Source organism: Delphinapterus leucas, chromosome 15 (assembly GCF_059928025.1).
Source record: "Delphinapterus leucas isolate spDelLeu-1000000601 "Yukka" chromosome 15, BTC_Dleu_Yukka2, whole genome shotgun sequence".
Taxonomy (NCBI): Eukaryota; Metazoa; Chordata; class Mammalia; order Artiodactyla; family Monodontidae; genus Delphinapterus; species Delphinapterus leucas.
The window spans coordinates 12,200,175-12,213,852 of NC_143143.1; the positions used below are offsets into that span (position 1 = coordinate 12,200,175).

The 13,678-nt window shown below is 41.7% G+C and overlaps 1 protein-coding gene across 5 annotated transcripts in view; it reads left to right on the forward strand.

Moving 5' to 3' along the window:
* The window catches only part of AUTS2 (activator of transcription and developmental regulator AUTS2), a 1,116,140-nt gene that overhangs the window by 276,171 nt on the left and 826,291 nt on the right, over nucleotides 1-13,678 (forward strand). For all 5 annotated transcript variants that reach the window (XM_089895816.1, XM_089895817.1, XM_089895815.1 and 2 more), the window contains exon 2: nucleotides 1,726-1,938. In XM_089895816.1, coding sequence (XP_089751942.1) covers nucleotides 1,726-1,938 — 213 coding nt within the window. The remainder of the gene's footprint in view (nucleotides 1-1,725; nucleotides 1,939-13,678) is intronic.

The following is a 13,678-nucleotide window of genomic DNA, read 5'->3' on the forward strand; positions in this document are numbered from 1 at the left end:
GAGTGGAGACCTGAGAACAGTGCTTTGCATTACAGAATAGTCTCCCTGAACTGGCAGCCACTGGGAAGGGTTCTTGAACTAGAAAAGGGAGGGGAGTAGAAGGGTGGGCTTTTGAGGCCAAGGCAAAGCAGATGTAAAGGTCCAAGGTCCCCAATAATGGCCGTGGCTGAATTGGGAAAGACATCAAGGAGCACCGTGTGTGTCAAGTCGGAAGTGCTGAGGTATTAGGAAGAGGTAGACTAGATAGATAACTGCTCCAAGAATACTGGCTATGAAGGAGAGGAAAGAGAGAGTGGTATTTTGAGAATGAGAAATGGATGAAGGGGAATTTTTGTTTTTACTTTATTTTTTATTTTATTTAAAAAATACATTATTTTATTTTGGGCTGCATCGGGTCTTAGTTGCGGCAAGCGGCATCTTTCATTGCAGCACGCATGCTCAGTAGTTGCGGTGTGTGGGCTCCAGAGCGCATGGGCTCTGCAGTTGCAGCACATGGGCTCTCTAGTTGTGGCATGCGGGCTCAGTAGTTGCGGTGCGTGGGCTTAGTTGCCCCACGGCACGTGGGATCTTAGTTCCCCGACCAGGGGTCAAACCCATGTCCCCCGTGTTGGAAGGCAGATTCTTAACCACTGGACTGCTAGGGGAGTCCCTGGTTTTACTTTATTTTTATATGTGTGTTTAGGACCACAGAAGCTGAGAAATTGTGTGCAGATGAGGCTCCAGGAAGGAACATTTTCAGTGTAAAGAGGAACATATCTATTCATTAACAAATGATTGAGTGCCAAATCATTTTAATGTTATTGCTTAATGTGTACATTTCTCAGGGTTCTAAGGACTTTCACACATATTGTATCAGGTCATATCTGAGTCCATTTTGCATATGGGCTCAGAGTTGCAGTGACTTACTCCAAGTTTCATAATGAATAATGTCAGCGTCAGAGCTCAAACCCAGGTCTTTTGGTATCTCAGGATGTCCTGACCTGCCTCAAGGCACAGAACTCACCTATGTCATGTGGCCTGAAATGCTTGCCTGTAGTTCCTACAGGTGCTGCTCCCTATTCCAGAACATCCATGATCCTTCTCCCACCCTCCCCCATCCCCCAGCCACACACAGGAATAAATGAAAAGTTGCTGTTGATCTTGGTGATAATATGGTTGTTACATTTTGCAAAGAAGATGAGAATTAAGGATGCTCAGAGGAACTTGTGGTAAAAATATAATGCATTAAGGAAACATTTTAATCATGTGAATTGACAGTTTCTTTCTTGCTGGCTCACATCCACCTGGCCCTGGCATGCTCAGTCTTGTGCTGATTTTTCTGAATTGCGCATGCACTTAGTGCTCCTTTTCTGAAACGTAATTGATGTACCATCTTGGGAAGTGAGTGTATTAAGCCTCCTCAGGGAGTAGCATGCGCTGGACCTAGTGCAGAGCCAGATGGAAAGCTACTATCCCAGGCGGCAGTGAAAGCACTTTTAATTGACAGATACTTTGTGCTTTGTTGAGCTTTTTTTTCCCCAACAACAATAGAAAGAATGTATTTGTGGCATTAAGGAGTCAGAAAAATTGAGAGCCGTGTTTCTTAGTTTTAGGTAGTCTCATACCGCACTTTCTTGCCTTTATTTACTCCCTCCCTTCTAGAAACCCCATTTAGCCTCTGTTTTGGGTGTGACGCTAACTACCTATGTAACCACCACTTTCCTTTCCTTCTCTTTTTTTCTACAGAAAGATGTAGCACTTAAGCCTCAGGAACGCGTGGAGAAACGCCAGACCCCTCTGACCAAGAAGAAACGGGAAGCACTTACCAACGGCTTGTCCTTTCACTCCAAGAAGAGCAGACTCAGCCACCCACACCACTACAGCTCAGACCGGGAAAATGACCGCAATCTCTGCCAGCACCTCGGGAAGAGAAAGAAAATGCCGAAGGGACTCAGACAGGTGAGGAAGCTTAGGGTTTGTTCATTCCTGTGGCTGCTCTTCCTCAGGTGCCTGCTTCTCTGTGATTCTTCCTAACAGGTGGAGAAGATATTATCCTTGCTGGGTGCCGGAGGGCTGCCCTGCAGAGCTGTGTGTTTGCTTCTAAAAGAATATACCAAACCAAGCTCATTGTTTTTATCACAGTTTGAAACTTTAGCACAGTACCCTTTCAGTCACATGTGCTCCGTGTAACAAAGCCTGTTGCTGGCGCTACTGGCGTTGAGGGCAGACTAACGGAAGTCTTGGTGATGGTCCAGGTAGACTGGCTTGCAGGGACAGATCCTCTGAGGTAAAACAAAGGAAACAGGCAGATTTGTTCAAATACACTGTGTATCTCAAGGTTCTGAGGTGCTAAAAATGGTTATCTGCATGCAGGCAGTACCCTGCATAAGGTTTATATTTTCCGGGGAAGCCCAAATACTGTGGCATGTGGGAGAGCACTGGAAGTAATGAGTTTGCCTTTTGGTTCTTCAGGTGTCCTCCACAGCCTATAATTCAGGACTGTCTTTTTGATCTGCTGATTGTATGAAAGTCTGGTAGTGGGGCTTACTGGGCTGTTTAATAATTAGGTTTCAATGATCCACAAGAAAATACAGCTCTTGGCATTTGGGGAGCCTTTCTGCCTGTGGAAATCCCCATGTGAGATAGATTAATAATGAGAAATGAAGCTGTTTATAGCAATTTTTCAGCACAAATCCGGAGGCTTTAGCACCTGCTGAGTTACCTGTGTCCTGGGTGTGTTTTGTTTGTTTTTGGAGGGACCTCTGGGTGGGATTGACTATCACTTGAAGGAAGCAGAGGAAGGGAGTGTGGTTCACAGAGCAGGTGCTGCTGATTAGAAGCTGAACAGGCAATTCCTAGTTTGCAGATGTTTCTCTGCAGAGGGAAGAGATCTAGGATCAGACAAAACTGGTTCTAAAACCTCACAGATCATTAGAATCATATCATGAGCCTTATTAAACACATACTCTAGCTCTACCCTAGAACCTGATGAGCTAGAATCACTAGGGGTTTAGGCACAGAAGTTTGTCATCTCAAATTTCCTATTTGATAATGGTCAAGCCAGTTTGGAAATTTTTCTTATAAAGAATCAAGAATATACTTTTGGTGATGAATTTCAGTTAAAAGATTTGAAAGATCAAAGTCCTTAATAAGATTTAGTGGGCAGTTTGGTGTCAGAGTGGAACTTGATGGGTAAACTTCTGAGAAAATACCTACAGTGATGGATTTCAGCATGGACTCAGGAGGATCTCAGGGAAGTATCCCCAGCTCTGACACACATGGCGGTTTTTCTTTGTCCTGAAATGAAATGCCAGGTTAGAGTTATAATGGTTATTATTAACATTTATCTGATGCACAGCACGGTACAGTCGTTCAGTGAGGGAGTTTGTGTAGTATAATCTACAATTTTTACAACAACCCTGGTTAGTAGATGGTATTATGGTTACTTTACAGATGGGAAAACTGGGGCTTAAAGTGACTTGTCTGAGGCCACTTAATATTGAGGTACAGAGCTAGGGTTTAGACCCAGATTTCTCTGCCTTTCTCTGTTTTCCCTGTATATTCTGCTTCCCTTGTTTGAGATAAGGACTCCAAGTCGTGGGTTGCAGGGAGTCTACAAGTATTTTTAGAAACTACATGAGTTGGTTTGGTTGGAGGGAGTGATTGTGGTCATATAAATGGCCTATGAAAGCTCAAGAAGAAAACAGGATAAACTATCAAGTATAGAGAGCAGAGAAAGAGCTCGGAAAGTTGAAGGCAACCACATTTGGATGAAGATTTAAAAAAAAAAACCTTTTTGTTTTTTTTTGACAGAGAGTGGGGTGAGGGAGGAAGGGCTGGGTTCTATAGAAGATAGTTTTCCTGTGGTATTTGTGACTTCCAACTCATGCCTCTCCATGTGAGATATGTAGCAAATGGAGAGAGCTTGCAGTGTAACCACTGCCTCTCCAACAGGGTGGGAGGAGGGCTTCTTATCCTTTCAGACAAGAAATCAATTTAATTCTGAGCTTACACACAGCTGTGGTTCCTCATCCTTGACTCTCTTACTCCCATACTTGATCTGACTTTTCTGTTCTCTGTCTTCGAAATCCTTCTTTCTACTCTGTCCTCTAGTGAAAGAGTTTATGATCTTACAAGGCAAGGACTTGTATGTCTCAAATTCGAGTAGCTTTTTGGTCTTAATTATCCATCTTCTGGTACTAATGATATTTGAAATCAGAGCTATCCTTATTTCAGGGAAAATATTTGAAAAGCAATTAGTTTGACTTACTTTTTATGAATCATGGAGAAGGAAAGAATGAATCGTATCTTTGGCCTATGTAAGAGTTTTAAAAATAAGTGGTGTTTTCTTATCTTCAGTGTTGATGCCAGAGTATACTATCCAAGTGGTTTTTTTTTAGTAGGAAGGGAAACAGAAGTTGATAATTGAGGTAAAGCTGTAATACTTTCATTTATAGTATTCCTAGCATCATATGTGCTATTATGAAACCCTGAACAAATCACTGTCTGTTGCTGCCCATCTGTAAAATGAGAGATTTGGATTAGAAGGTTTCTCAGTTCCATGATTCTTTAAGTTTTTGAATAACACAGATATATAGTGTTGCTGAGGTCTGTAAAGGAAGACCATAGTAGGTCTGAAAGTATTTAGTTTTGGAGTCTGTAACTGGTTGCCTCTGTGAAGACATTAAAGGAGAGTGAAAAAAAAAAAAGCTCCAGCTGAGCTTGCACCCATCCCGATGAAGCAGTATATTTTTCCCGTGCTCTTCTCCATTTCCATACTGTTAAAAGAAAGTGTTCTAGGTAGTAACCACCCCAATGGAACTTACTTGTTGGATTATGTTTTTAAGTATAAATACATACTGACTTAGAAGATGCTGAGCTGGCAACTGTCTTGTAAAATGGTTGCACTTTTTTATATGGCAAATTTGAATTTTCTTCTTAATTTCCAAAGGGGTTTTAAAAAATGAAGAAAGGAGTACAAAAGAGTACATGTCTTTCTGACCCCCTATGCTTATGTTTGTCTTACACAGAACTATTTGCCCATGATGTGAGTACTCAAACATTATATTAAAAAGTTTTGGCTCTCACTAATAAGGATATGGTAGGTTGTTTTTTGTTTTTTTTTTTTTGTTTTTTCCTACTTTGACTTGGGAGCGGGAAAATCAAAACAGAGGTTGATAGGTCCTCTGCATAAGGATCTTTACTCTCTAACTGGGAAACTACTGAAGAGCATATTGGAGTCATGTGCTGCCAAACCTTCCAACCGACCGAGCCTTTACTTCCGCAGAAGGGTTTTGGGAAAACTTAACTCCTCTGAGGACTTTGAGTTTAGTTTTCTTTCAGTACGTCTAACTTCTAGACCACAGGGGATGCTTTAAAAATTTAGTACTTTGTAGTTGAAAACACTGAGCAGAGGGGTTTTAAAAATAGAAAAGAGATGAGGAAAAGTTGATAAGGGTTCAGAGAACTCTCAGATTGGGCTCTGAGTGGATATTCCTAAATCTTCATTTAGTCCATTAGTCTGTCCCGTCTTTCTCTGGTATGAACTGAACCAGAGGAAATAGGCTTAAGTGAGCTAGGAGGAATTTTTAGGTTATATGAACCCTTCTAACTAACAGACACAAGGATGGATCATCAAAATAAATTCCAGAGTCTCCCTTCTAATTGAATTTTAAGTGCCAAAAAGCCATTCATGTAAGGACAGAATTTCCCAGAGAGAGGCAACCTATTGAGATAGCTTCTAGCCATAGGAGAACACTATTTGGGAGGAAAATAAAGGAATTCGGGAATATTTCAGGAGCCTGGCAGTTAGACTCTAACCTTGTTGGTGAGAATGGCTTATGTGGGAATGCCTTACGTGGTTTAAAAATCTTTATACAAATTGATCTGGGTAGGTGTTGCTTGTAAGGAATGGAAATTTGCTCCTCTCTCTGAAAGCCTAGTATGGTGGAGTCAAACTTGGTGGAGGATTAATAGCTGACATTGTAGATATCAAAGATGTATACTGATTTCTAGGAAGAGGAGGGATTGATCCCAGTGCCAAGTCTTTAGAATTAGAGCTCTTGTTTAAAGCTTTGTGTGGTGGCTGTGTCTGCTTTGTGTATTGGCATTGCATGTTCACCTTATTTGGAGTAAGTGGTTGTGTTGGTCAAGGGCCCAGGTGACTAAGCCACCAGCTGAGCTTGCACCCATCCTGATGAAGCAGTATATCTTGCCCGTGCTCTTCTCCTTTGAGAGCATTTACTACCAGAGGCGGATCCTTTATTTCAGTGGACTCACTCAGATTGTCGGAAGGCTTCTTGGTGACATTTGTTACTAGTAGAAATTAACTTGTGAAGGAGGATTTATAATGGAAAACTTTGATTAAGCAGACCCAGTTCAAGTCACATTGCGGAAGACCTTCTAATTAGTTCTGGGTGGAAATCTAGGCTGAAATCACACAGGTATTCATCCAGTTTGACGCTAGAGCCTACAGGTTTCTGGAAATCAGAGCATTTGAAACACTAATGTAATTAGGTGTTCTACTTTAGTAATGAAAAGGCATGCACTTTGCTAGGTGCTCTTTCATAAATACATTTGTTATAATGGTTAAATGACTGAAGGTATATTGAGCTGGTATCAAGAAATGTGAGCTGCAGTTAAATCGTTTTTACTTCATACTTCAGAGTTTCAAGTTTAATGTGTTAATTGGGATTTCATTTGCTTTTAAAAAAGTGTGTAATCATGAGAAGGTTACAAATTGAGGTATTAAAGAAAATTCTTTATTTTTCCTGCTGATGCATTTAAGTTGCACACTACTTCTCTCCCTTTGCCAAAACGACAGAAATAAGAATAAAAACATATAAGGAAAGACTGGGAGCAGGAGTGGGGAAGGAGACGGGCTTATAATTACTCTTGGAATCTTGATTGACTTGAAATAAGGATAAGATGCCACTTTTTAACATCTGGTTTTTAAGAAACCTCCAACCCAGGCTGATCTCTTTTCAGAATTAGTTGTGTATTATATTGGAGGTATTTGTTTGGTATTTGGAAACCTGTGACTATTATAACAACAGATTATGTGAAGGTTTTTGGTGTTTTTTTCCCCCCCTTGGGCTTTAGAAGCAGTGAGTTTATTTTTTGAGTTATAGAATTTTTGTTTTGCGTCTTTTTTTTATTAATTAATTAATTAATTTATTTTTGGCTGTGTTGGGTCTTCGTTTCTGTACGTGGGCCTTCTTTAGTTGCGGCAAGCAGGGGCCACCCTTCATTGCAGCGCGCAGGCCTCTCACTGTCACGGCCTCTCTTGTTGCGGAGCACAGGCTCCAGACGTGCAGGCTCAGTAGTTGTGGCTCACGGGCCTAGTTGCTCCACGGCATGTGGGATCCTCCCAGACCAGGGCTCGAACCCGTGTCCCCTGCATTGGCAGGCAGACTCTCAACCACTGCGCCACCAGGGAAGCCCCTGTTTTGTGTCTTTTGACCCCGTACATTGTTGTCTGGGATATATTCTATTGGCCCTGCACGTTGGTAAGAGTGAGCATAAATATCACTTGACTTCTGTGAGACAGATGTTTGAAGTGAGGTGGCCAGTAATACATTTTATCCCAAGTGATGTATATAACTCTTAATTAAAATTTAGTAAAAATTGACCAAAAAGAGGACATAGCACGTTGACTACCACCTCATAAAATAAAACCCATAGAGAGAAAATAGGCTGAATTGGAAAAGGAGCTGCAATTAAAAGAATGGGCAGCAACTCAGCTCCAATGATCCTGAGACCTCTAGAAATTGTTTAACAAAACAGTGACATTCACTAATCCCAAAGTAGGAATTTGTTATACATATGTGTGTGTGGAGTTTTATTAAGGGCCATTTAAATATACTAAATATACTATGTATTCTTAGAGGAGTAAGATGGGCAGTGACAGAAATCATTCTCAACTCTACCTACTGTAAATTCCTACAATACTGGTGATTGAAGGGTGAGGCAGCATGATTTTCTCTTTACAAGATTTAGACACTACACTTCGGATACTTGATGAAGGTAGACAGACTCCCTTTATTTATATTAAAACTGCATTCTGTGTTAATTTAATGGTAGCTTTTCCCTCTCCTGAAGATACAGTGTTGTCTGCATGTGGCCAGATCTTAGCTACAGAACGTGAAATAAGCCTCCATGTTTTCTGCATTCTAATCTCCACTTACAGCAGTCCCATCTCCACACAAGTCTGTACATGACAGGTAATGAGTGGGAGGTGGGAGTGGGTAGGTGGCTGTGTGGTTTGCAGTGGTGTCAGTTGGGGAGCTGAACAGATGGTTGTGATAGCCACGTGTTGCGAGATTCCCGTGGGAGTTGATGGTGGTGACAGGCGACTCACAACGTGCTATTTACAGTTTGGGTTTACAGTCTTTCAGTGACATCTGAATGCTCTTTAGCAACTGCTTTCATTACTGCCTTTCGAGGAGCTGCTAATTGAAAATGAAATTGTGGGTGGGCTTTAAGGCAGGCCCAGGCAACTCTGTGTGGTAAATGTTACTTGAGATCTGTTGGATATTTTAAGGCCCAATTTGTAATTCTTCTTCCAAGGAGGAAAAGCTAAAGGTGCGTCTGAAGATTCGGTATGTGCACATAGGCAGAGCCGAATGCCTCATCCTGCCCAGAGAGCCAAATGTGGACTCACTGGGCTGGAAAACAAGCCATCTGCCCAGGGCTCACCTTTGTATGGTTTCCTTTAAATGTGTCTAACCGTGTAAGGTTCTTATTTTAAACCTGCTAACACCTTGTAATTGCCATGGGGTTTTTTTTGTAGGACAGCATCCTTCTTTCTTCCTCTGCTGTTTGTATAGTTACTGTGCAGGAGAAAATGATGATCTGATCTCTTGAACTTTGAGATATTATATTCAAGGTCTTGCATACAACTTTTCTTCCTGTAAACCTTTTCCTATCACACAATTCTGTCGAAGGCGGTTGGGGCCTCCAAGAACGATGAGGGCAGAGGAGGATGGAGGATTGGATTGGACTTTGTGGATGATGTTCTTGATTCTCGTACGGCTGCCTCCAGCTGCGGGATTGTCATTTGTACCTCATCTTCAGAGTTTGTTAGCTAAAGCATCAGTAGCATTTCTGAAATGGTAGCTTTTGTAAGTGTTTACATGTTGAATTGTTTTATTGCCCATACTCAAAATAGCTTTGCACGGAGAAATCTTGTGCTGAACAAGGAATGACCTCCCTCTTGGAAGTGCTGTTAGCTTTCTTTTTAATTAAATATGAAGATAGATACAACATTACTGCATTCTTTTTAGCTTTCCCTTGAACATTTCAGTGAATACTGTGAGACAAAACCATACTGAATTATATGCTTTGTTTGAGTAGGGCCGATATTTGCTTTTAGAGTCCCTGAGGGGCTGAGGGGACCTTGATGACACACCTCTTGCTGTACTTAACCCTCAGTCCCATTAGACCTGCTTTGCCACAGGAACCCAACTGTTTTAATGTGCTTGAGTTACTGCTGGGTCCTAATGATGTTTAAAAGACCCTAATTGGGTATTCTAAATGAATTCTGGAGCATTTTGTCTCTTGATGCAAGCCGTGATGATTTTGTACTAAGCAATATAACAGAGTTCTTTCGGGAGCTCAGGGTCTTTTCACACCTAGAGGTGTGTGTCCTTATACTAGTGCTCACAAACACACACACAGGAGCAGAAACCAAAATGGCTCACAAACTCGGGCCAGGTCCTGTCCGGGCCTGCCTGGTGTCTTTCAGGAGGCCCGACAAGCTCTGCCACGGGGCCTGCAGAAACACTTGACCTGCATTCATTGATCACAGTTCTGCAGAAGCTGCCACTTCTCCTGTGCCTCTGCCTACAGTGATGCTGTTATTGCTGGTCATTCTGTGACCACTGTGCACCTGCGATTGCTCAAGAAGCACTCACGTCACTACATGTCTTGAAATCATGTAGTGCAAGGCTGGACGGTTCTAATTGCTAGTAATGGTTCTGAGTGGCTGAGATTGGCTGTGATTAGATTGAGAAGCAATTAGCTGTGTTTTATGGGTGGGAACATACAGAATAATGTTTCTCAAAGGGTGGTCTTCAGACCACCTATGTCAGAACAACCCTGGGGCTTTTATTAACATGCAGATTTCCAGACAGCACCTCTGACTGGTGGAGCCACAGTCCCTGGGATGGGGGTCACAGTGTGACACCAAGTTCCTTAAGCAACTCCAGTGCACGTGCTGCAAGAATCATACTTTTAGTAAACTGAATCGTGGTTTTTTTTTTTTTTAGAAAAGAGAAAGGGAACATTACTGTGCTATTTGCAAAACTTGTAACAAATCTTAAAGTTTTTAAACCATATCCTGTTTGAAATAATTTTATCAATACTAGGACTATATTCTCGTTCTGTATATTTACTAATTGAGTTCTTTTTCAAAATATTATCGGAAAAAAAAAAGAAATGTTTCTTCCGAATACTATAGACATTACATTATAAAAAATGTTTTCAAAATGGCTGCTTTTTGGTAGCTTACTAGAATGTAGCCTCAGTAGAATAATTATGTTGTATTCTTCTCTCTTATACCCACAAGCTCCCTCAAAGAACACAGCTTTTTATACATCTGGTAACTGGAGTTTATTCATTACTCTTTCTTTTACTTTCCTTGTTTTTTGGCTACACTATGCAGCATGCGGGATCTTAGTTCCCTGACCAGGGATCAGACCTGTGCCCCCTGCAGTGGAAGCGCGTAGTCTTAACCACTGGACTGCCAGGGATGTCCCTTTTAGGTTCCTCTTATTGCTTTCTTCTTTCAGCACCACAGTGGTATTTCGCTCTTAAGGTTTATAAATTTTATGAATCCTCCGTATTATAAAAATTGGTGGTATTCGGTGGCAGTATTGGGGGGCAGGTGTGAATTAAATCTGAAAATACTGCCTAGGTATCAGTTGAGCCTAAAGACCATTAACTTTTCTTCATTAGTAAGAAAGTTTCAATATAATAAAATTTTATACTTGAATTTCTGGTTTGGGTTCCACAAATTCAAAAGGAAATATTTTCCTTCTAAAACCAGACAAAACAAAAGCCCTCAGAAGAAATTTTGTTTACGTAGCAAAATGTAGATTTAGGATTTAACAGTTGCCTGAGGTGTGTCAACAGTGGGTAGCATTTGTTTTTAATGCATTGCTATGAGACCAGAAATACTGTTCCCCTGGAGATGAGTGCAAAATGATCTCCTGAACAGTTGCTAATGAAATTATCACACTGTATGAATAAGACTGTTGATAACAACTTCTGATGTAAAAAAATACTGTCATCAAATTTCTCTAAGAAATAATGAGGGGATGATGGGAAAAGCCCCTGCCTCTCAGGTGAAATATAAAGCTGGGTAATGGGCCCAGCTCACATTGCTAGAAGGCTGAATGGTACTTTCTGAAACTTAAGCAGCCCACTTGCATAATTTATCATCACCTGCCTCCTACCTCCTCGTATTAAAACTCTAAATTTATATTTCTCAAATGAATATGGCAGTGGGGAGGATTAGGGCGAGGCATTCGGGGGCTGTGATTATGTAGCTGTGTGTGAAGGGGGATATATTGGGATCATGTAGGGAGTCTATGCCAGCTGTCCCCCTGGTTCTCTAGGTAGAGTGAGGAGACAACTTGACATACCAGAATACTGAGAGAGAAGGATATGGAGTTTAAAAAGCCTTTCCCTGATGATTCTGACCCTGCTCTTTTCTGCCTCCTCTTAAACCTGATGGCCCATCTTTCTTCTTCCTTTTCTATTTTGGAGCTTGTCTTCAGGCTAGACTTTCAGCTTTTGGGCTTTCATCTCACTCTCTCCTTCCGTTCACATTCTCTTGCTTCTCCACCCAGTCAGGATTGCATGGGAAGCCACTTAGATCTGCTCTTCAAGTTACAAAATGCCTTTGCCACCTGGTTCCTTGCTCCCTTGACAACATGCTGGTCCTTTCCCCTCAACATTTATACTGACCATCTTACCTGGATTCTTAGCATAGTTCAGCATTGTTTTGCTCATTGCTGTTTATTCTCTTGTTCAAAAAGTTTCAGTGACCCTCCACAGCCAGTGAAATAAAATCAAAGCCCCCTTAGTGTAGGACCTCCTGGATCCCAAGTTTGCTTCAAATGCCTTTGCAGCCTTGTCTCCCTCTTTCTGCTCTCCGCAAACACCAAACCGTTGCTGCAGTTGCTTCCTCCACACTGCTAAGCCTGTGCTTATGCTGTTCCCTTCATTTGGGATGGCCTTCTTCAATAGTCCTATTTATCTTTCAATGACTACTTCAAATCTACTTCTTCCTTGAAGCTTTTATCATCTTTTCTCTCCGAATTTCTCTCCGCACTTTCTTCAGAACTCCCATGATCCTCTGTTTATAACTAGGGTGACCCCAGAGTTTATCACCTCATGTAGGACACTTCTGAGAGTGAAAGGAGGCACTATGAATAATTACCTTGGAACAATAAGCATAAATCAGGACTTCCTGGAAAACTAGGATTACACGGTCACTGTCTTTATAATTCACTTTTGACCTTTTTCATTTTGTACCCGGTTTTAGAGTTGGTGGAATACACATCCTTCTCCCCACCTAAAGTCAAGCTTCCTGAGGACGTTACTCTGTGACACAACAAGGGGCCCAGGCTTGTGCTGCATGTAGGAAGTAAAACCCTTGAAACCCGTTTCAAGGCTATCCCTGCCTGGAAAACCTGAGATACCTTTCGTGTTTCCCGTTTCTGTTGTCGAGCCCTTGCAATCCATTCTTCATACAACCACCAGCGTGAGCTTTTAAAAATATGCATTTGATCATATTATTCCCAGATGTGAATCCGCTCAGTGTCTTCAAATTAAAATTCAGATTCCTATGGGCTCTAGTGCCTGGCTCTCCAGCACTCTTTCTTCAGCTTCATGTCTTGCTCACTGGGTCCTGTCCCTCTGTCCTTCCTTAATTTCCTCCAACATGTCAAGCTCTCTTCCGCCTCAGGTACTTACACATGTTCTCTCCACCCGAAGGGCTCTTCCCACTGCTCTTTGCATCATGGGCTCCTTCTCGTCTTTTAGGCTTGAGCTGAAATGTGAACTTCTCAAAGAGGCTTTTCTTGACCATAATGTTCACTCCAGGGTCTCCCTTTAGTCCCTTCTCCTTTGCACCCACCTTTTTAGTTTCCTAACACTTAGCACAATTTATAATTACAGACTTTTCCATTCTGTATCCTTCTTTCTGCCCCTTCTGCTAGACTCCAGGCTCTGCTGAGGCAAAGTACCATAGCCATTTTCTCCACCATAGTGTTTCTAGCACATTGCCTGGCACGTAGAAGGTGCTTCATAAATTAAGGTCGAATGATTGGAGGTTGGAATAATAATTATTTTTGCAATTGATGACATTGCTAATTGCACACTCTTGTTGCATTCCAACGTTAATTGCTTACAGCAGAAAAAAAAGCCAATACAGTATGACCTTTGTTTTCCCTCTCTGGGGATATGAATGTAAAATGAGATACTGATGATCAGCAGATACACACCAGGCAAAGATTTAATCCAAGAAGTCACTGCCCTTCTGGTGGATGGCGTCTGCTGTTCTCCCATGGAATGTATCAGCAGTCTGTCGTCCCAGTGTCCTGCCCATCAGTATGGTGAAATTGCTACTGCAGCCAAGAAAAGCTGGCCCAGGGAAACTGCAGCATTCCATTTTTCAGAGATCATCCGAAAG